At 45.8% G+C, this 22528-nt stretch overlaps 1 protein-coding gene and 1 long non-coding RNA gene across 2 annotated transcripts in view; both read left to right on the forward strand.

The window, feature by feature from the left end:
* Positions 1–21544, forward strand: part of LOC142857736 (uncharacterized) — a 507050-nt gene extending 485506 nt beyond the window's left edge. Inside the window, exon 2 of the long non-coding RNA XR_012911856.1 lies at positions 20965–21544. This is a non-coding gene — a long non-coding RNA (uncharacterized LOC142857736). The remainder of the gene's footprint in view (positions 1–20964) is intronic.
* Gsr (glutathione-disulfide reductase) overlaps positions 1–21544 on the forward strand; it is a 37403-nt gene extending 15859 nt beyond the window's left edge. Inside the window, exons 6-13 of the mRNA XM_075986510.1 lie at positions 2260–2314; positions 5829–5928; positions 8074–8160; positions 9901–10059; positions 14408–14519; positions 16441–16572; positions 17808–17941; positions 20508–21544. Of these exons, the coding sequence (XP_075842625.1) occupies positions 2260–2314; positions 5829–5928; positions 8074–8160; positions 9901–10059; positions 14408–14519; positions 16441–16572; positions 17808–17941; positions 20508–20657 (929 nt within the window). The 3' untranslated portion in view covers positions 20658–21544. The remainder of the gene's footprint in view (positions 1–2259; positions 2315–5828; positions 5929–8073; positions 8161–9900; positions 10060–14407; positions 14520–16440; positions 16573–17807; positions 17942–20507) is intronic.
* Positions 21545–22528: the final 984 nt, after the last annotated feature.

A 22528-nucleotide genomic window follows, 5' to 3' on the forward strand; every position in this document is an offset into this window, starting at 1 on the left:
GAGCCAGCTTTATTCAGGGCATCAGACAGTTAATACTTTGAGGGTAAAGGAGAGTCACCTGAGGAAAGTGTAATCACATGACAAAAACATGATTGTCCATAGAGGCACATGAGTAACAACAGCAGAAGTCAACTCACTCCTGTCCACGGCCCCTTGGAGGAGTATGAAACCACATTCCAAGAACAAATGTTTTGAAGAAACAGAGGTCACAAGACTCCTGTGTTTGTTTGTTTGTTTATTTATTTATTTATTTATTTATACAGTTAGCCGGAAGAGGGTGCCAGACCTCATTACAGATGGTTGTGGGCCACCATGTGGTTGCTGGGAATTGAACTCAGGACCTTTGGAAGAGCGGGCAATGCTCTTAACCGCTGAGCCATCTCTCCAGCCCCCTCCTGTGTTGTTTTTTGGAGTTTTCTCACAGGCACCCAATATCCTCACAGGACTCCGTTTTTGGACTGTGTTCAACAGAAGTGAGGATCTCTGTGGACTGGCATGATCCGGGATGACTCCTAAGACGGCTCTCAGTCAGAACTATGTGAAAAGAGAGAGAAGAGTGGGGGGGGGGGGTCAGCAGTGGGTGCTAAAGATGTCTCTGAAGGATTCTCAGCCAGGCCAGTCAGTTTGACAGCACCACACTTCTTGAGACTAGAATTAGGTTATATAGACTCAGGGAGACCCATCATTTTGTCGCTTTGGCAACTTAGCTGGTCATTGTTGGCTTGTACACGATGAGGAGATCTCTGTGGTGTCCAGAAGCTAAGTTGGCAGTGACTGGATGAGGTGAGACTTTCGAGGCCGACTCCTAGTCTGCAGGAAGTGGAAGACAGTTCTAAATTGGTGCTCTCACCAGCAATACGGTGGGAGATTCTCAGCCCCGTTGTGTAGGCATCTGCTGAGCCCCCTTCCTGGATTCAGGGGAACAGGCTAAAGACAGCCCACAAAAGGTCGGGTTCTGTACATCTCCGATTTAAAGACCAAAAGCCACTTGGGGAGGTAAAAACGGGATCATTTCATCACACGGGTTACAGTCCCTCATGAAGGGAAGTCAGGACAGGAACTTCAAAGCAGGAACCTGGAGGCAGAAACTGACCTGGTTTGCTTCCTACGGCTTGTTCAGCCTGCTTTCTTAAACAACTCTAGCACCACCTGTCCATATTGATCAAGAAAATACCCTATAGACATATTCCCAATTCTGAAATTTGAAATTCAGAACTCTGAATTCATGTCTCAGAGGAGGGGAACTTGCAGAAAGGAAATTATAAAGCAAGACAGATGTAAATGGAACTGGACTAGCTGAGGAGGAAATCAGCACTGCTACTGTATGTGTAGTCATGGAGAAGAAAGACAAGGTGGAAGCCAGGTGTGGTAGCACAAGCCTTTAATCCCAGCGCCTAAGCGTCAGGGGCAGGCTGATCTCTGTGAGTTGAACTACGTAGTTGAAGTTCCAAGGTAGCCAGTGTTGTTATTCCCATCACATCCAAGCAAGTACCAGGGTTATCAGCATTCAGCCAGGATGCTTAGTCACCCCAGGCATTAGCATTTCCGGGTCCCACGGCCACACATGTGCCATCAGCATTCTGGCAAACTGTCTAGTCACCCTAGGGCCTTGTGCCCTACGTAATCCATGATCTATGTGCAACACTGCCGTGTAATCTGATCTGCGCATGACGTGGCTATGCACATGCCGTAAATGGCCTTTAAAAGCGGACACAGCCGCTCCACTTCTCAACACGTTGCTTCCAGACGGACCGGTGCACCCCACCTTTTCCCTTCTCTTTATTAATAAACTCCTCTTAGAGCTACAACAGCTGACAAGATCTTGGTCCTTCAGGGAAATCTGCATTTACTTATCTGCACCGCTGTTCAGTTTCTTGGGATAAATGTAAAATCTAGAATACAGGAAGACGTTCTCTCAGTGGCCGTCTAACAAGCTGTCGAGACAGAGTGCATTGGCTGAGAGAGTGTTTGGTTCTTGGATAGCTTGTGTTTTGTCCAGGCATGGCGGCTTATACCCCAAATTCCCAATACTCATGAGGCTGAGGCAGGAGGATTGCCACGAGTTTGAGACCAGCCTGGGCTGCATAGTTAAATCCCAGGTCAGCCCAGATGACAATGTGTAACCCTTTCTTAGCCCTTGCTAAAACTGTAAGGCTAAACATATGTTTATATTACCACTCTGTGGTCTTTTTCAACATAGGTACCGTAAGGTTAAGGTAGTGTGTCCCTTTTACCACCATGTGGTGTTTTTCTCCATAGGTGCCAACTTGGGAATGACCAGTGATGGTTTTTTTCAGCTGGAGGACCTGCCTAGGTAAGCAGATGTGACGTCCGGATTCCTGCCTCCCTCTCCTGGGATCCAGTGTTCCTCCTTTTCTGCCTGGCCTCCCTTCCTCCCTTGTCTTTCTCTGTTGCCCAGTCTTGAACGGTCTCAGTTGACTCACCTGCCTCAGCACGATCCACCCTGACGTGTTTTTAGGCTTCGCAGCAGATAGGATGGCAGTGAGCATGCCTCCAGAAATAGCCATGACTCAGGAATGTTTGGATGATAATGGCAGTCATTTCAGTCCCACCCCCGAGCAAGCTCTATTATAGATATTTTCCCATTATATATTTTAGAGCTACTTAATAAACTTTTATTGGTATGAATACAACCTTAATGAATGAAGTCATTCATGCTATAAAGAAAAGACTCTGGGAACAAAAGGAAATGAGCTTCCAGTTGAGCTGGGCATGGTGCCTTTGCTCGAATCATAGTTTCTTGGGAGGCTAGAGTGGAGAATGGCTGGAAGCTAGGTGTTCCAGGCTAGGCTAAATAACCTAGAGAAACCTATCTCAAAAAAGAACATCCAGTCAGCCCGTGGTGGCTCACAACTTTAATCTTAGCACTTGGGAGGCAGAGGCAGGTGGATCTCTGTGAGTTCGAGGCCAGCCTGGTCTATAAGAGCTAGTTCCAGGACAGACTCCAAAGCTACAGAGAAACCCTGACTCAAAAAACAAAACAAAACAAAAAGAACATCCGGTTGTGGCACTGTATTCCTGCAGCACTTGGAAGACTGAGGCAGGAGGATAGCTTTGCTATGTAGTAAGTTCAAGGCCAGCTTGGGCTTCATTGATTGCCCTTCCCCCAAAGCTATCTTTTTCTTGGGTGATTTCTTTTCCTTTTTCAATCAAATTATAGTCTTGGAAATCCATAGGTGAGGTCCTAGTGCACCACGTGATTCTGGTTTTGCCCTCAAAGGACTTATGGCTGGGTGGGGGGCACCTTGACCCACTCTGGAAGGATGTATTGGTTCTCAAGACATCAGGAGGTAGAAAGGAGTGGCTTTGGGGATGTGAAAGTGTGGAAAGTCGTGTTTGATTTATACTGCAGTGGCAGGAGGTGGAGATGAAGTTGCCCGCCCGTGGGAGCCAAGGGACACATTGGCTTCTTGCAGTTCTCAGAAGCAAAACTGTGTGACGGCTGTTGTGCCCAAGTTAACTGCCCCCCCCCCCAAAAGACACTCCACAGAACCAGATTCTGATGTAAAGCACAAGAGGGTTTTTAATATTCAGGCTCGAGTTTGGACCACACCTCCAGCACACCAAGGCAGTGTGAGGAAAGTGCATCTTTTACAGGGGAAACGCCTTAATCAGGGGGTTTCATGTCCTGTTGTTTTGGGATTGGGTAGGAGTACATAGAATGAAATAGTTTCTGAAATCATTGGTCAGTTTTCGGGTGTGAAAATCCTAACAAAGAGCCATTAATAACTGACAAGGTGTCTTCAAGGACAGGATCCCTCCTACCCCGCTCCTTAGCTCCTTACTTGGCTATTCAGGGTATACGTTCAAATTCTGCTATCACAGCACATTTCTGGAGCCAAGATTGGTCCCCCACTCATTATATGGCCTAAGATAAAGCCCCCCTTTTTTTCTCCAACACATTTTGATGAGAACCCCCTTTTTAAAAACGGAGTTTGCAAAGTCGGGTCCTCATGATGGCGACCTGTCCTTTTCCCCTGAATGCTCCCCCCTCCCCATAAAAGACACCCACCTCTCAGGAATCCATCACTTTCTACCTTCATCTGCTCGGTCCTCTTTGACCAGCTACAGGGTGCGTTTCTTTCTTTAGGAATTCTTCATGGGCCAGACCTTTCGGTTTGGATTTATAATCCCACCTCCTCTAGAGGTTGAGCTGTAGAATTGCAGATTCATTCAAGGCCCTTGGGCTGTTGAACAGATTTTAAGCCAGGCTTGGCCACTTGGCCAGACCAGTCTTTAGACTTTTTTGAGGCTGGAGATACAGCTAGGTGGCAGAGGCATGCGTTGTATGGAAAGGGCTCTGGGTTCACCCCTGTCAGCATCAACAAAAAAGACCCTTTGAAACAGGGCAGAAACTGTTTCCCATCTCGTCTAGTGTAAGACCTAGTACAATGTAGGACTTCAGTGTCCAGAAAAGAAAGAGAAGGGGCAGAGGAAAGGAGAAAAGCAAAAGTGGGGTGTGGGTGGGGGAGACTTATGGAAAGGAAGGGGTTCGCGTGGGAATGAGAGATGGAGATGCAAGTGGAGCCGTTTCATGGGATTTCAGGAGTATGGAAGCTTCCAGTCATGCTCAGGATTTTAGGGTAACAAGGTCCTCACCGGTCATTTGCAACCGATTGAGTTCTTTAGCCTCCAGCCAGGCCAGGAAGCCTCTGTAAGCTACGTCTACGGAAAGTCCTGGAAGACAGTTCCTTTGTTCTTTGCAGCCGTGAGAGGGGCGTGTTGGAGCCTTGGAAAACCTGTAGCAGAAATCACTCTCTGGGGCTGTTAGGCTCTACGCCTCAGCCTGGAAGTCAGCCTGAAGCAGCTGGGTTTCTCCTGCGCTGATCCAGGCATTCAAGCATTTCACTGGAGCTTAAATTCTTTTGTTAAACCAAAATGTATTCAGGAAGCTGAGTTCAACTGCAGCCTGGGCCACCCAGATGCTGGGATTACCGGCATGAGCCACCATGCCTGACTTCAAATGGCTTTCTTAAATTGGCCTATGATCATGCTACAAGGATTAATAGAGCTGAATAAAGATTGAGGAGAAATACCCAGCCCCGAAAAAAATGCTGCTGTTAGATTTATGTATGGAAATTGGAAGGGGCTTAGGACCAGTCTCAGCTACTATGTATTGGTCAACTGATACACAGAGACTATCTTCAATGAATGAATAAGTAAATGAATGAAAATAGGACATAGGGAACTTATATGTCAAATAAAAATAGCTTTCTTAGCCGGGCGGTGGTGGCGCACGCCTTTAATCCCAGCACTCGGGAGGCAGAGGCAGGCGAATCTCTGTGAGTTCGAGACCAGCCTGGTCTACAAGGGCTAGTTCCAGGACAGGAACCAAAAAAGCTACAGAGAAACCCTGTCTCGAAAAATCCACAAAAAAAACCAAAACAAAACAAAACAAAAAAAACCAACTTTCTTTTGGGGGGAAAGAGGGTGGTACTAGAACTCACTTTGTAGACCAGGCTAGCCTTGAACTCAGAGAGATCCACCTGCCTCTGCCTCCTGGGTGCTTGGATTAATGGTATGCACCACCACCACCCAGCAAAATATCTTTCCTTTGTGGAGGAGAATTTTGTTTTGTTCTCTTTGAGAATGATGACTCGCTATGTAGCTCTGGGTGCCCTGGAACTCACACCAGGCTGCTGCTGCCGCCACATGCGTAGGATTGCAGGTGCATGTCACCATGTTATTCTTAAAATGTTAGCTGTTGGGAGAACTGAGCAGAGAGCCTGAGGTACCATGCTAGCCTGTACCTCTGAAGCCATTTCAAAGCCAGTTTCCAAGACCGGCCCCCTTCGCTCTCGTCTCAGGCGCAGTGTCATTGTGGGTGCAGGCTACATTGCCGTGGAAATAGCTGGCATCCTCTCCGCCCTGGGTTCCAGGACGTCGCTTATGATAAGGCACGATAAGGTAAGTCCCATCTCCTCTTTGCCCTTTTTTGTTTCTAATTAGAGGAGAACTTTTCCTATGTTTTATTTATTTATTTATTTATTTTTTGGTTTTTTGAGACAGGGTTTCTCTGTGGCTTTGGAGCCTGTCCTGGAACTAGCTCTTGTAGACCAGGCTGGTCTCGAACTCACAGAGATCCACCTGCCTCTGCCTCCCGAGTGCTGGGATTAAAGGCGTGCGCCACCATCGCCCGGCTGTTTATTTATTTTTAACTTATTTATTTATTTATTTATTTTGTATTCAATATTCTGTGTGTATGTCTACAGGCCAGAAGAGGGCATCAGACCTCATTACAGATGGTTGTGAGCCACCATGTGGTTGCTGGGAATTGAACTCAGGACCTTTGGAAGAACAGGCAATGCTCTTAACCACTGAGCCATCTCTCCAGCCCTATGTTTTAAAAACTAGGTATCGGGCTGGAGAGATGGCTCAGTGGTTAAGAGCACTGGCCGCTCTTCCAGAGGTCCTGAGTTGAATTCCCAGCAACCACATGGTGGCTCACAACCCCCTGTAATGAGATCTGATGCTACCTTCCGGCCTGCAGGGATGCATGCAGGCAGAACATTGTGTGCATAATAAAGAAATCTTTAAAAAATAAAATAAAATAAAAACTAGATTTCACCTAATTTTTAAATTTTGATTGAATTTATTATTAATGTACATATGATATGTACGTGTGCATGTGGATGGGCTTACGCCATGCTGCCTGTGACAGCAGATGGCAGTCATGACGGTTTAAGCAGGAAACCAAGCGTTCAGCTACAGACAAAGCAGATAGCGTGTGAACTGGAAGTGTCCTGAGGCGTTAAATGCTCAGAGCTGGCCCTCCAGCAAGGCTTCACCTCCTAAGCTTCCCCTGCAAACATAGCCTCCAGTTGGAGACCAAGCTTTCAAACGTCTGAGCCTAGGTGACACGCTCATTCAAAGCACTGCAAATGGGATGGGGGCTGGAGAGATGGCTCAGTGGTTAAGAGCACCGCCTGCTCTTCCAAAGGTCCTGAGTTCAATTCCCAGCGCCCTCTTCTGGCCTGCAGGCAGAGTACTGAGAAATACTGTATATATAATAGATAAATAAATCTTAAAAAAAAAAAAAACAAAGCACTGCAAATGGGATGGTCTGGCTCGCTCCTCTAGGCAAACATTCTTCAAAATCAGACGTTCTGATACAGTACAATCCAAAGGTACACTAATTTGACCCTTCCATGCTAAGGAGTGATGATAGAGATATGTCATGGGTTCTATAAGGACCATAGGCTTTGTGTGTGCAGTAAAAACACCGCAGGTCATAACATAAAGTTCGTCTTCAATCTGACCTTTGATGGTCACTGGCATAAGTGGCGTGTGCCGTACGGCGTCCATGGCATAGGGAAGTCGCAGTGTGCAGCGTGGTGGGCCCTGCCAGCAGCTCTTTAGACTTAGTACATATTTGGTTCTGAATGAAGTTTCTGTCATTGTGTGTTCAGAAACTTCTTACTGTTGCCAAATTTTTTTTTTTTTTTTTTGGTTTTTCGAGACAGGGTTTCGCTGTGGCTTTGGAGCCTGTCCTGGAACTAGCTCTGTAGACCAGGCTGGTCTCGAACTCACAGAGATCCGCCTGCCTCTGCCTCCCAAGTGCTGGGATTAAAGGTGTGCGCCACCACCGCCCGGCTGTTGCCAAATTTTTATGTCACCCCTGCCCCCGGCCCCCATTCTCTTTCACTACTAGTTTAAAATGCTGGCTCTCACAGCTGTTTCTCATAGGATAATTGAGGAAGCCTTCTTGTAGACTAGAGGGAAAGCCAGCCCCGCTGCACGAGAATTTCCCTAGGTTCTGCAAAAAAGAAAAGAAGAATAGGAGAGGAGCGTGAAGATGGTAGAAGTCTGACTGCTCATTTTTCAGAACTCTAAAGTAGATGTAGATGAAACCAGAGCTAGGAGAGACACTGGTGCTGACATAGGTGAAGAGAGGGTCTAATAAACTCCGCCCCAGCGCAAGCATGCGTGAAGGAGGTGGTCAGAGGCGGGTCATAGAGGGTTGGAGCTGCTTTCCCAAGTCCGTGCTATGACTTTAATCAAGTTTTGTTTCTTTCCCCACACCCGGCTCTCTGCGGCCATGTTGAAATGCAGGTCCTTAGGAACTTTGACTCGCTCATCAGTTCCAACTGCACCGAGGAGCTGGAGAACGCAGGTGTGGAGGTGTTGAAGTTCTCACAGGTACGTGGCCATAGCTAAGGGTAGAGACCCCAGGATCCTGTGTGTGAAAGGGCTCCACCACTGAGCCAGCTCTCAGCGCTGCAAATGCACACTTACTTCCTCTGCTGCAGCTTAGCCTGCTTCTGCCTGATTCCACGGGCCAATTACTTCCTTCCTCTCTCTTTCCTTTAATGTATAGGGATGGAGTTATGGGTAGCTGTGAGCAGCCATTTGGTTGCTGGGAACTGACCCTGGGTCCTCTGTGAGCAGCCAGTGCTTGTTGCCTCTGAGCCATCTCTCTAGCAGCGTGTGCTCCCCCATCTCACCCCGTTTGTATATGTTTGTGTTTTGTAGTGAATGGTTGTTGGCTGTTCTTTTGGTGGTTTGGTTTGGTTTGGTTTGGTTTGGTTTGGTTTGATTTTTCGAGAAAGGATTTCTCTGTAGCTTTGGAGCCTGTCCTAGAACAGGCTGGTCTCATACTCACAGAAATATGCCTGCCTCTGCCTCCCGAGCGGTGGGATTAAATGTGTGCGCCACCACCTCCCGGTTTGAATGGTTGTTTTTTTTTTGTTGTTTGTTTGTTTGTTTTAAGCGGTCATGCTATGGGGTCTTGCTTTGCACTCCAGGTTAGTCTTGAACTCATGAACCTCCTGCCTTGGCCTCCCGAGTATTAGCATTGTAGATGTGCACTGCCACACCTGGCTTCTGCCAAAATGTTTTCTTTCTTAGAAAGTGGTATTTCATATTAATGAAGTCAAGATGTAGAAAAAGAACAAGCTGGTAGTTGAGCTTAGAACTGAAACTTTTAGTTTTTCGAGGCAGGGTTTTTCTGTTTAGCTCTGGCTCTCCTGGAACTAGCTCTGTAGACCTGGCTGGCTTCCAACTCACAGAGATCCACCTGCCTCTGCCTTCTGAGTATTGGGATTAAAGTTGTGCGTGTGTTACCACCTGGCTAGAACTGAAACCTTTTTTTTTGGGGGGGGGGGCTATTCTGAAACTCTCTAGACCAGGCTGGCCTCAAACTCACAGTTCCTCGTGTCTCGGCCTCCTTAAATGCTGGGATTAAAGGCATATGCCACCACCACCTGGAAGATATGGTGATTCTTAAATTTGCTGTCATGAATCACCAGCTCATACAGACCTCCTGGTTACTGCTGGGCTAGCCTTGTCCCGGAACTCTGTCTCATGTTCTCATCCCATCCTCCACCTCAGCACCTTGCCCTTCAGGACCCTTTTTCTGCAGGTTTGGGTCCGGGCTGAGCATGAGCCTGTGGGGGCCGTTTTCATACAAACTACCACGTATGCCCAGTGTTCCTAGTCACTTGGATATAATTGCCCAAACTTGTAATCCCAGCACTTAGGAATCTGGTACAAAAATATTGATATGAATTTGAGGTCAGTCTGGGCTATAGATTGAGATCCTGTCTCAAAAAATAAATAAAACCCACAAAAAGTTCTGTTTTATTAAGCCTAGTGGCTTAGGTCTGAACTCTCAGCCACTTAGGAAGCTGAAGCAGGAGGATCATAAGATCAAGGCCTGTCTGAGCAACAGAGTAAGCTTAAGGCTATACCGGGCGATTTAGTGAGATCCCATTCCAAAATAAGTAACAAGAGGGTAGGATGTAGCTCGGTGGTTGCGTGCTTGCCTGGCGTGAGTGGAGCCCTAGGTTCAGTCCCGGTGCTGGGAGAAAAATCTGTGCTTTCATGCTACCCTCACCGTATTCCTCTCATACATACTTAACGCTTTTTATTTTTAAATAGGTTAAAGAAGTAAAGAAAACAACATCCGGCTTGGAACTTCAGGTAGTTACTGCGGTTCCTGGTAGGAACCCCACTACAACTGTGATTCCAGATGTTGACTGCCTGCTCTGGGCCATTGGACGGGATCCAAATTCTCGGGGCCTGAATCTAAATAAAGTGGTAAGCTGACTCGGTCCACCCTGTGTAGTCTTGTCTCCCAATAGCCCCGTGACCTTTTGCACACCCATCCATGGGCTTTGTCATGCAGCCTTTTTGCTCTGGAATATCTCTCCTCTCTAGTGTCCTCACCCCAGGTCAGGTATCTTGTATTGGAGGGGTCTGATCCAGATCGTCCAGCCATTTCCTTACTCACTTCCTTTTTGCAGACTTCTAAATGCTAGGATTTTGGGTATGCACCCCACCTCCCCTCCCCATTTCCTGTTCCTTCATCTTTCTCTCCTTCCTTTCTTCCTCCTCCCTTCTTTTCCTTTCTTCTTGGCAGTAGTAAGAATTGAATTATAGTCTCCTATACATGCTAATTTAGGGTCTACCATACATGCTAATTTTGGGTTTCCCACACATGCTAAGTTAGGGTCTCCCACATATGCTAATTTAAGGTCTCCCACACGTGGTAATTTTGGGTCTCCCATACATGCTAATTTTGGGTCTCCCATACATGCTAATTTAGGGTCTCCCACATGTGATAATTTAGGGTCTCCCACACATGCTAAGTTAGGGTCTCCCACACGTGGTAATTTAGGGTCTCCCACATATGTTAATTTAAGGTCTCCCACACGTGGTAATTTAGGGTCTCCCACATGTGCTAATTTAGGGTCTCCCATACATGCTAAGTTAGGGTCTCCCACACATGCTAACCAAGTACTCTACCACTGACTGTAATCCTAGCCCTCCTTTTCCTTTTTTTTTTTAAAGATGTGGTCTAAGTTACCTAGGCTAGCCTTGAACTCAGTCTGTAGTCCAGGCTAGCCTTGCAGTTTTCCTGCTTCAGCCTTCCAAATAGCTGGGGTTACAGATCTGCACCACAGGTCCCCGTATTTATTTGTTTATTTGACTTTTGAGACAGGATCTTTTATAGTACAGGCTAGCCTCATTTTCAATAGGGAACTGAAAATGACCTTGAACTTCCGATCCTTCTGCCTCCACTTCCCAACTACTGGGATTCTAGTCAGGAGCCACTATGCCTGGAGCCTTCAACACTTTAATGAATAAAATATCTAGGGAGGGGCTTGTCTTATTTTCAGTCTTCAATGAAATTTAATGAAAACTCACTATTCATAATAATAAAACTAGTTCCTGAGCCTTTCATCTTTAATAGGTAACTTGTGTTTGTGCAGATGGAATGTTTTTAGGTCCTGTGTTTAACTAGATTTGCTGATTTTTTTTTTTTTTTTGGTTTTTCGAGACAGGGTTTCTCTGTGGCTTTGGAGCCTGTCCTGGAACTAGCTCTGTAGATCAGGCTGGTCTCGAACTCACAGAGATCTGCCTGCCTCTGCCTCCCGAGTGCTGGGATTAAAGGCGTGCGCCACCATCGCCCGGCTTTTGCTGAATTATTTTTATTGCGTTTATTTATTTGTGAGAGGGTATGTCTGTGCTATAGCGCCCGTGTGGCAGTCAGAGAACAACTTACAGAGCTCCGTTCTTTCCTTCCACCATGTGGGTCCTGGGGATCGAACTCGGGTCCTCAGGCTTGTCAGCAAGCACTTTAACCCACTGGGCCATCCTGTCCGTCCTGTGTGGTGAATGTCTCTCCCCCTCTTACTTTCTTTTATTTGCTGAATTTGAAAAATTGTTTTTGGTAAACTAAGTAATGGATTTTGTTGTTGCATCTTCATATGGATGTGTGGTTGTACTGGGTTCTAATTCATGCCCCTCCACCGACCTCACCCCTCCTCTTCTTTCCTCTCAGTTCCCATCCTTATTTGCTGACTCTGTGTATGTGTGCATGCGTGCTCGCTTTCATGTAATGGCCAGAGACGGACATTAGTGTTTTCCCCAATTGCTCTATAGCACATTTTTGAGAGTCTATCCCTGAGCCTATAGCATGCCAGTTGGGCTAGACTGGCTGGTTAGCAGCCCCAGGGATAGTTTTGTCTCTGCCTCCCCATCTCTGTGGTACTGCTATACCTGGCTTTTCCGTTGGCATTGGGGATTGAACTCGGGTCATCTCGCTTGCCCAGTGAGCTCCTCACTCACAGAGCCATCTTCCTAACTCCAACTTTGAATTCCTTATCCTCCTGACTCTACTTCCAAGCACTGGGATTGCACTGACACTGGGGATCAAACCCAAAGCTTCAAGCATGCTAGACAAGTACTCCACCAGCTCACCTACTTCCCCAGCTCATTAATTCACAGGTACTCCACCAGCTCACCTACTTATCCAGCTCATTAATTCACAGGTACTCCACCAGCTCACCTACTTATCCAGCTCATTAATTCACAGGTACTCCACCAGCTCACCTACTTCCTTAGCTCATTAATTACTGGTACTCTACCAGCTCACCTACTTCCTTAGCTCATTAATTCACAGGTACTCCACCAGCTCACCTACTTCCTTAGCTCATTAATTCACTAGTACTCCACCAGCTCACCTACTTCCTTAGCTCATTAATTCACAGGTACTCTACCAGCTCACCTATTTCCCCAGCTCATTAATTCACAGGTACTCCACCAGCTCACCTACTTCCTTAGCTCATTAATTCACAGGTACTCCACCAACCTATTTCCCCAGCTCATTAATTCACTGGTACTCCACCAGCTCACCTACTTCTCCAGCTCATTAATTCACTGGTACTCCACCAGCTCACCTACTTCCTTAGCTCATTAATTCACTGGTACTCCACCAGCTCACCTACTTCCTTAGCTCATTAATTCACTGGTACTCCACCAACCTATTTCCCCAGCTCATTATTTCCTGATTTTTTTTAAGCAATGAGGCCAGAAACGAAGGTTCCTTCTCACCTTATGAAAAGCTGAGCTCTGTCTGTTGTAACACAAACTAGATGGCTGCTGTGTGCCAAGTCGTGTCAGTGATTACTCATCCAGTAAATCCTGCCAGTAACTGAAGGGCGAGGAAACCAAGACACAGGATTAATAGATACTTCACCAGGCCGGTAGCTCGATGGAGTAGGAAGTCAGTCCAGCTCACCACTGTGTTTTAGAGGTCAAGCTAAACTCGTTTGCAATAGAAGCCCAAGTGTCTGTAGCTAAATAGGTGCTTATGTGAAATTTCATAACTAGTGAGTGACAGCTGGGATTCAAGCCTTTCTCTCTCTCTCTCTCTCTCTCTCTCTCTCTCTCTCTCTCTCTCTCTCAGTGATGCTGGGAGCCAGAGCCTGATACATGCTAAACACGTGCTCTACATGGAGCCACATCCCAGCTCCAAATATTGTATTTGTGTGTGTGTGTGTGTGTGTGAACATATAAATAAATTTACTTATTTTTGAGACTAGGTCTCACTGTGTAGCCAGGACTGGCCCAGAACTGGCTAAGTAGACCAGGCTATTTTCAAACTCAGTGGCCGCTCGTCAGCACTGTGCTTCTCTGCAGAAGCCACTGCACTTACCTCTCTGTCTCCCACTGGAGCCTTGTGTCGCTCAGATCCGGCAAAGCCGCAGAATAAGCAGAGTGCATCTTGGAGGGAAGGCGACTCAGCATAAAGGAAGTGTGTTTGGTGTGCAGAATAGCACATTTTGGAGTAGAATGCAAACTTGGCTGAGATTTAAATTTAAAAAAAAAAAAGATGGTAACTTGGAAAAAAGTGCCTTTAGTGACTGTTTCAGGCTGTGACCCTCTAGGTGACCATTTTAGTTGGGTTTCTATTGCTGTGATAAAGCACCATGACCAAAAGCAACTTGGGGAGGAATTGGTGTTTTTTTTCAGCTTATAGTCTGTAGTCCATTATCCAGAGAACTCACGGCAGAAACCGGTGTAGAAGCCATGGAGGAGTGCTGTGTGCTTACTGTCTTGTTCCCCGTGCCTTGTTCAGCCTGCTTTCTTAGAGAACCCAGGACCACCTGCCTAGGATGGCACCACCCCAGTGAGCTGCCCCCACCCACGTCAATCACAGGCCAGTCTGGTAGGAACATTTCCTCAATTGAGGGTCTCTCTTCCTAAGGGCCCCTAGCATTTGTAAAGTTGACAAAGTTCAGTGCTTTTCAAATACTTCATGAAACAGTTGACAGGCACTGTTTCAGAGGAGCCCCGCGGGGTATCGAGTAGGGTGGTGTGTCTGCTGTCGTTCTTTTCCATGCTTACCGGATCATGGGTCAGTCTGGTTCCATTGAAGCACCTCAATAAAATAAAATGAATAAAACAGTTCAATATATTATATATAACAATTCAATATATATTAAGGAAGTTATAAAACTTGTTGACTTGAAGTGGTTTACACATTGCTGTTAAGTCTTATGGGTTTTTGGAGCTGCAGGTGTGAAGTGCCGCTGATCTCGGGTTGACATTCCATGACCGATGGCCCCAGTGCTTACCAGGTGTTCCTTTGTGGTTCTAGGGGGTTCAGACCGACGACAAAGGCCATATCATCGTAGACGAATTCCAGAATACCAGTGTCAAAGGCATCTATGCTGTGGGAGATGTCTGTGGGAGAGCTCTTCTCACCCCAGGTAATGTCGCTTTCTTTTTCGGGAAGAAAGGCCCCTGTGCTGTCTAAAGCTGCCCAGCTTTTTGCAGCCAAATTCACTTCAGAAAAATTAAAAGCATTCATGTCTTTATTATCAAATTGGCAATGAAGTAGATGTAGGCTAGGTATCTCACATTTTCTGAACAAAATTCACTATTCCTCAGAAGACTGTATTTGTTGCTTTTCTCGTTGCTGACATGAAATACCTGATAAAAGTAACTTGAGGGTGGAAGGGTTTCCCTTGGCTCCTGGTGTGAGGGATTCCTAGTCCGTCATAGCGGGCAGGGGATGGCGGCAGCAGCAGGAGAAGGCTGTGGGCACATCCTGTCCACATTCAGGAAGCAGAGAGAAGCAGACGTTAGTGCTTGGCTTGCTTTGTCCTTTTTCCCTTTTTGATGCCAGCCCCGGGGAATGGTGCTCCCCATGTTCAGTGCAGGTCCTCTCTCCAGTTAAACCGCTCTGGAAAAGTCCTCAGATACAGCCAGGGCTGTGTTCTTAGCCGATTCTAAACCCAGCCAAGTTGATGATGAACCATTACAGATTAGCAAATCCTGAATTCATAGCTAGAAGACCTTTCGTATAGGCCACATTCTGAAGACGTCTGTTTAGGCACTTGGCGTTCTCATAGGAGGAGGTGGTCTTGGTGCCAGCAGCTCTGATGTCCTTGTCCTCGTTCCTGTCCCACTCACCTGAGAAGCATATCCAAGGTGTTTGCCACATCCATCTGCTATGTCATTTTCTGCTGTCTCTGAGACCTCACCGGACCCTCCAGTTTTACCTCAGGGAGCAAGCCTGTTTTGTTACACCCCCAATCCTTTTAGCTCTCTTAGGAAGCTGTCTTTCTGCGTAGTTTTAAATCAAAGTGATGCATTTGTGGCACACAATGTGATGTTCTTAAATATTTCCATTTTGAAGAGAAGCTTAGTCAAACTAGTTAACATTTATTACCTCACCTGCTTTTTTTTTTTTTTCAAAAACAATGAAAATCTACTCTCGGTGATTTTTTTTTTCTTCTTTGAGATAGGGTCTCTAAATAGCCCTGGCTGTCCTGGAACTTACTAAAGCTAGCCTCCAACTAACAGAGATCTGCCTGCTTCTCTCTCCTGAGTACTGGGGTTAGAGGTGTGTATGGCTATGCCTTTTCCCCCAAGACAGAGTTTCTCTGTGTAGCCCTAATGTCCTGGAACTCGTTCTATAGACCAGGCTGGCCTCAAACTCAGAGATCTCCTGCCTCTGCCTTGCAAGTACTAGGATTAAAGGCATGCGCCCCACAGTACAGCTCCTCTCAACAATTTTTACGTAAACAATACATCGTATACTCAATCATATGCTTACATTGACAACTGTTACCACGCTGCACAGTGATCTCTTGAGCGCCATCATCCTAACTAAAATTCTACATCCCTTTACAAGAAGACTTGGACAAACAACCTTGTCTCGTCTTGATGTAGGTCTGCTTAGCTTGTCTTAGGGAATAAACCTGTAACTGTGCTTTTTCTGAACTCAGGCCCTTTGAGAAGTCATAGGAATAAAAACAGGTTGGCGGAAAGAAGCTTTTTAGTGTAAAGGACTCTTACTGAAGTAGAAATGAAAATGTGTCAAGCTGCGTCTCATTCCACAAATACCCTACCGGGAAGCCCGTGACCTCATTAAGCAGATTAGCTTCCAGGTGGCTGGGAATGTAGGCGTGTTGCTTTCCTTCACAGGAGAATGTGCGGTGACTAACACAGTAGTTTTGGACTGGTCACAATGGCAGCGCTGGGTTTTCACCATGTTGAGGTAGAGATGATCATGAGCATGGGAGTAACATTCCATCAGAGCTGCGCAGATCGGTAAACAGCCGATCAAATAGTGTTGCTGTGTGAAAACAAGTAGAGCAAGACTTATTGTTTCTGTCCTTGCAGTTGCGATAGCTGCTGGCCGGAAACTGGCCCATAGGCTTTTCGAATGCAAGAAAGATTCCAAACTGGACTATGACAACATCCCCACCGTGGTCTTCAGCCACCCTCCTATCGGGACGGTGGGGCTCACCGAAGGTAGGAATCGTGAAATGATGGTCATTTGTGCTTCCTCGTCTAAACTTTTGTTGGCCAAAATAACTGTGTGCAAGTTACACCAACCCTTTTGTTGAGTCTTTAGTCATAGTTCTCAAACAATGAGTACTTGGAGTAGTCCTGCTGCCCGTATGTCTCTGTGTCCGTTCTCTCTCTCCCCACTCCTCGGTTTTTATATTCATATAAGTTAAAAATAGCCAAAAGAATACAAAGGACTCCACTGTCCTGGCTATTTTTGCCTTATTTTTGCAGTGGTTCTTAGACCCATTTGAGGGGCAAATGACCCTTTCACAGAGGTCACCCAAGACCAATGGAAATAGCAGATATTTACATTATGATTCATAACAGTAGCAAAATTACAGTCGTGAAGTGGCAATGAAAATAATTTTATGAGCCGGGCTGTCATGGCACATGCCTTTAACCTCAGCACTCGGGAGGCAGAGGCAGGAGGGTCTCTGAGTTCGAGGCCAGCCTGGTCTACAAAAGCTACTTCCAGTACAGGCTTAAAAAAAAAAAATCTACAGAGAAACTCTGTTTTGAAAAACCAAAGGGGAAAAAGAAAAGAAAAGAATTTTATGGTTGCCGATCACCACAACATGAGGGTCGCAATGTCGCAGTGTCGGGAAGGTTGAGAGTCACTGCTGTGTACACACTTTACATCTGTGTTTGTTTGATTTTGAGACAGGGTTTCTCTGTAGCTTTGGGGCCTGTCCTGGAATTTGCTCTGTAGACCAAGCTGGCCTCGAACTCACAGAGATCCACCTGCCTCTGTCTCCAGACTGCTGGGATTAAAGGCGTGTGCCACCACTGTCCACTCTACATCTTATTTTTTAAGAACAAGGGTCTTCATTTACATAAACATAGTTTTGAGATGGGAAAACTTCAATTAATAAAGTATTATTTAAACTTCAGACGTCATGCATATTTAGCCATCTACCTCAGATATCATTTAGAACACTGTCCCCCACCCACAGTCCAGAGTTGAGTCCAGCACAGTTCATTGCTAGAGTTTGGTCTCTTTTCATCAGGGACCCATTCCTCAGCCATTGTGTGTATGATGTGACGTGGACACTTAGTCTGTAGACTGCCCCTTATTTTGGTACAGTTGGCTGCTTCCTTCTTGTTTGTTGGTTCAGGTGTATTTCTGGACAGTACCATCTCATATCTCTGTGGAAGAGTTTAGTCTTTGATTGGTGCTTTTTGAATGTGCATTGTAGATGAAGCTATTCATAAATACGGGAAAGAGAATGTGAAAATCTACTCCACCATCTTTACCCCGATGTATCATGCTGTCACCACAAGGAAGACAAAATGTGTGATGAAAATGGTTTGTGCTAACAAAGAGGAAAAGGTACTGGGGAAAATGTTCTCTCTTCCATGTGTTTTGGGGCTCTTTATATTAGAAACAAGATTCTGGTCCTTTTTTAAAAAGGAGTATTAAAAAAAATAAAAAGGAGTATTGCAGGGGCTGGAAAAATGGCTCAGTGGTTAAGAGCACTGCCTGCTCTTCCAAAGGTCCCGAGTTCAATTCCCAGCAACCACATGGTGACTCACAACCATATCTGTAAGGAGATCTGGTGCCCTCTTCTGGCCTGCAGGCACACATGCAAACAGAATACTGACAATACTGTATACATAATAAATAAATCTTTAAAAAAAAAGGAGTATTGCAAAAAAGAATGGCTGTCTTAAAGATAAAAATCAGGAGGAAAAATAAAAACTTGTCACTAGCCACTAATCCAAAACAGACAGGAAACTCAGAGATATTGGTGAAAGGGGCCCAATGGGGAGGAGCCCTGGCTGCTCTTGCAGAGAACTGGCTTCGGTCCTAGCACCGACTTCAGTCAGGAGGCTTCAGCCACCTGTAACTATGGCTCTGCGGGAATCTGGAACCCTTTTCTGGCCTCTGAATGCACCCCACACATGTGAACAGAATTCCACACACATAAACAGAAATAAAAACGAAATAAATTGTTATAGAGTGGTAAATGTGTTTTAATATAAGACAATTTAAAACTTAACGTAATAAAACAATAAAGCAGAAATTTAATCAGCCATTTATTTGAAGGTTAAGTCTCTCGGTTTAGCTTTCTGGGGATCTGCCAAACGGGTTCTGGTGTGCGGGATTTTCTCTGCGTGTCCCCCCAGTAAATGCCCCACTTCTCCCACACCCTCACCACTGTCCTTTTCACTGTCTCCAGTGAGTGTCGTGTGGTTTCTCAGTATGGCTTTGATCTGTATTTGAGTGGGTCTTATTCTAAAATTTAGAAAATAGGTTTAGTTTTGGGTCCTCCACTTCTCAAGCTGTTTGTTCTAACTGAATTAAATCTTGAGGAGCTTGGTAAAGGATTCGGCTCACACGTTAGTGTTTCTTTCTCTTGGGTTTTTGAGCCTGGCTCTTACCACACAGCCTGGTTCGTACTCCCTGACCTTTGTGCGACAGCCTCCCAAGTTGTAAATCCAAAGCCACATACTGCCAGGTCCTAGCTGTGATGTTACGTTATGTTAGGAGCTGGCCCAGCAGGTAGAGGTGCTTGCTCGAAAGCCTAATGACCTCAGGTTGACCCCCTGACCCCACAGGTGGCAAAAGAGAACTGACTGTTCAGGGGTTTCTCCTCTGCCCTCCATCAACATCCAGTAGCACAAGTGACCTGGCCACTCTCTCACCACTGGGCCTGCTCATGCTCTGTCTCGGCCCCCCCCCCCATAGCAAACTAAACATAAACATTTATTTTAAAAAGTTACCTGTTCTTAATAATTATAAGCTGTGTGTGTGATTTGATGGGCGTCAGCAGCAAAAGCCACAAGACAGTCTTGGTTTTTCAGTGCAGCACCTCACACCAGCAGAGGAGGGGGTTGTGGTAGCAAAACACAGCTCACTGTCCGGAACAGTCCTCAGTGGCCTGCGATTGCCACATCGGTTAAGTCAGCAGTATTCCTGCTCTCTTCGTGTTTGACCAGGGTCTCACTCCGGCGCCTGGGCTCCCATGTTCCTTTATAACTGAAATTCAGGCGTTCTTGCTGCTCTTGCAGCAGAAACAGGGATTGACTTGTAATTGTGTAGTTCCTCCCAACAGTAGATAATCTTGTAACTGTCATAGAACACGACAGAGCTACTACTGGTGTTTAGAGAGCAAGGGACAGAATTGACTGGGTCCGGAAGGGACGGGTCTGTAGCTGTCTGGTTAGTGACTGGGAAGGGACGGGTCTGTAGCTGTCTGGTTAGTGACTGGGAAGGGACGGGTCTGTAGCTGTCTGGTTAGTGACTGGGAAGGGACAGGTCTGTAGCTGTCTGGTTAGTGACTGGGAAGGGACAGGTCTGTAGCTATGTGGTTAGTGACTGGGAAGGGACAGGTCTGTAGCTATGTGGTTAGTGACTGGGAAGGGACAGGTCTGTAGCTGTCTGGGTAGTGACTGGGAAGGGACAGGTCTGTAGCTGTCTGGTTAGTGAATGCCCTTAGTTCTTAGGAAGGAGAGAGGAAAGCCAGACGTTGTTTTATAGACCATGATCTCAGCACTCAGGAGGCTGAGGCAGGAGGATCAGGAGTTTGAGGCCAGCCTAGGCTATACAACAAGACCCTGGAAAATAAGGAGGGAAAAGGAAGTTCATCAAACAGAGAGACATCACTTTCAAAGAGAAGTACATGGGACAGGAGGGAAGCAGGAGTAAGAGATGCCTGGTGTATGCTGGAGGGAGCTACTGAAGCAGGGCTGTACAGGGCCTCTTGGGTATACCTGCACTGACTTTGGATTGGAAATAGCAGAATTTTAGACTGGTTTTGGTGCTGGTGCTGGTGCTAGGGGTTGCAGCAGCTCAGGCATTTCCAGCCAACTCTTCTGCCCCTGGGCTATCAGATTTCTCTCACGAATACAGAACTAATAAAAACCTGACGTTCGTAACTTCTGTGTTCTTGCAGGTGGTTGGGATCCACATGCAGGGGATTGGCTGTGATGAAATGCTTCAGGGCTTCGCCGTGGCAGTGAAAATGGGGGCCACCAAGGCCGACTTTGACAACACGGTCGCCATTCATCCTACCTCTTCAGAAGAGCTGGTCACACTCCGCTGAGGGCCAGGGACTTGTATGGCTGCGGTCAGACCAGTAGACCTCTGAGAAGAACTGACGGATCAAGTTTACTTCCTGCTCCAGCGTTCTACGTTGATTTTGATCAGGATCAGGATCTTCTGATAGTGTAAATTTTTAGTTTAAAAAAAAAAACGTATTTATCTAATTGGAAATTTGTTTTGTTAATCTGGGGTTGGTTTTCATTTGATAATATTTCACAGTAATTAATATTTTTAATTTTTTATCCCTGTGCTAGTTCTGTTTTTCTTGCTTCACCCTCATTCCAGGTATAAACAAATATGAAGTACAGTGAAGTTAATGCACCCGACGAATGAATATAGCTGGCTATTTTTTTTTTTATTTGAGACAGTGTCTCTATGCAGCCCAGGGTGGCTTCAGACTTAAGATCCTCTAGCTATGACCTCATGAGTGTTGGAATTATAGGCATGCCTGGCCCTTCCTGGCCTAGCTTGTTAGTTTATATGATGGTAAGTCTCCATCTATAAATATACGAGTATACAGAATACATGTGTGTTTTTGAATCTGCCGTTTTTGTTCCATGTATTGCAAAGCTGCGCTGAGGATGTGACCTCTCGCTAATCTCATTTTATTCTTTGCTCTGTTTTAAATGATTTAGAATGGTTTGATTTGTTTTTATAACATGAAGTGCATCAAAGTCAGGAGGCTGGTGAATCCGTGAGAAAGCCGCGAGCTGACTGTGCTCGCAGGAGGGGTAGGCTGAGCCACTTCAGAGTCCTTCCTTCTGAGCACTCACGGTTCAGCCGATCATTTCAATGTTTCTGTAGTTTCTGTCATTTTATTTTTTTATGAGAACTGTTCCAAAAATTTGAAAGTCACTGCATTGCCTTATAAAATTTATTATGAACTTACTTGCGATCGGTTTGTTTTCTAAGCATTCTCACACTGAGAGAACAGATACCAACGCCTGTTGGAGAAGAAGTTGCCGGGGTCTAGCCTCGGTTCAGGTTCTGAGGCCAGAAGGGGCATCTGCATAAGGAAAACTTGTGACCACCAAGTGGATTGCGTTCAAGTGGCCCCGGATAGCTCAGGCCGACTTTGTTTATACTTACACAGAGTTTTTTTTTTTTTTAACCAGGGCTACATTTATTATTGGCTTCTATTTTTGACTTTACGAAATACATCACAATTTAAGGAATATTCAAACCCAGACAGTTCTTTCATGTCTATAAGATATATTTTTATGCAGCTCCCTTTTTTACAAGAGGGTCCCATGTCTCCATCTCTCCGTAAAAGGCAGACCTCGACAAAGCCCTCTTTTCCCATCTCACTATACCATTTTTCTCCCCTCAATATAAGCTCCTGCGTATAAAAATGGATCTGTCCATTCCATATTTTACATTGTGGTTTCTTCGTCTTGGAGCATACCAGGTCCTACCAATGATTCTGTGCTTGGTCACCAAGGAACTTACTCTCAACAGCTGGCCCATGTGTATTCCTGAGGCCTTTTCCCTATTCTGTGTATGCATGTATACTGTGAGACATGGCTAATGTTCCATGTGTTGTTTTCTCATATGTACCTGTCTCCATTGAGCCTGGAAAGTTCCCAGGACTGGGAGTTGTACATCTCATATCCAGATAAGAGATTTGAGAAGCATTAGCCCCCTGTTGAATCTTAGGGGAAAATGTTGGAGAAAGCACAGAATTTCCAGGGACCCTTACTGCTGCTGCAGGTGTGACTGACAAAGTAAAACTAAAAACCACCCGAAGAATTAGAAAAATAACGAGAGAGAAAAGAATCAGCAAGCTGCACAAATTTTGCAAATTCCTATGCTGTCCCGTGGGCTACTGGTCCTTGCCAAGTGACAGTCCATTTCCACAGGTGCCTTGCCCTG

This window comes from Microtus pennsylvanicus, chromosome 9, assembly GCF_037038515.1.
Source record: "Microtus pennsylvanicus isolate mMicPen1 chromosome 9, mMicPen1.hap1, whole genome shotgun sequence".
NCBI classification, from domain to species: Eukaryota; Metazoa; Chordata; class Mammalia; order Rodentia; family Cricetidae; genus Microtus; species Microtus pennsylvanicus.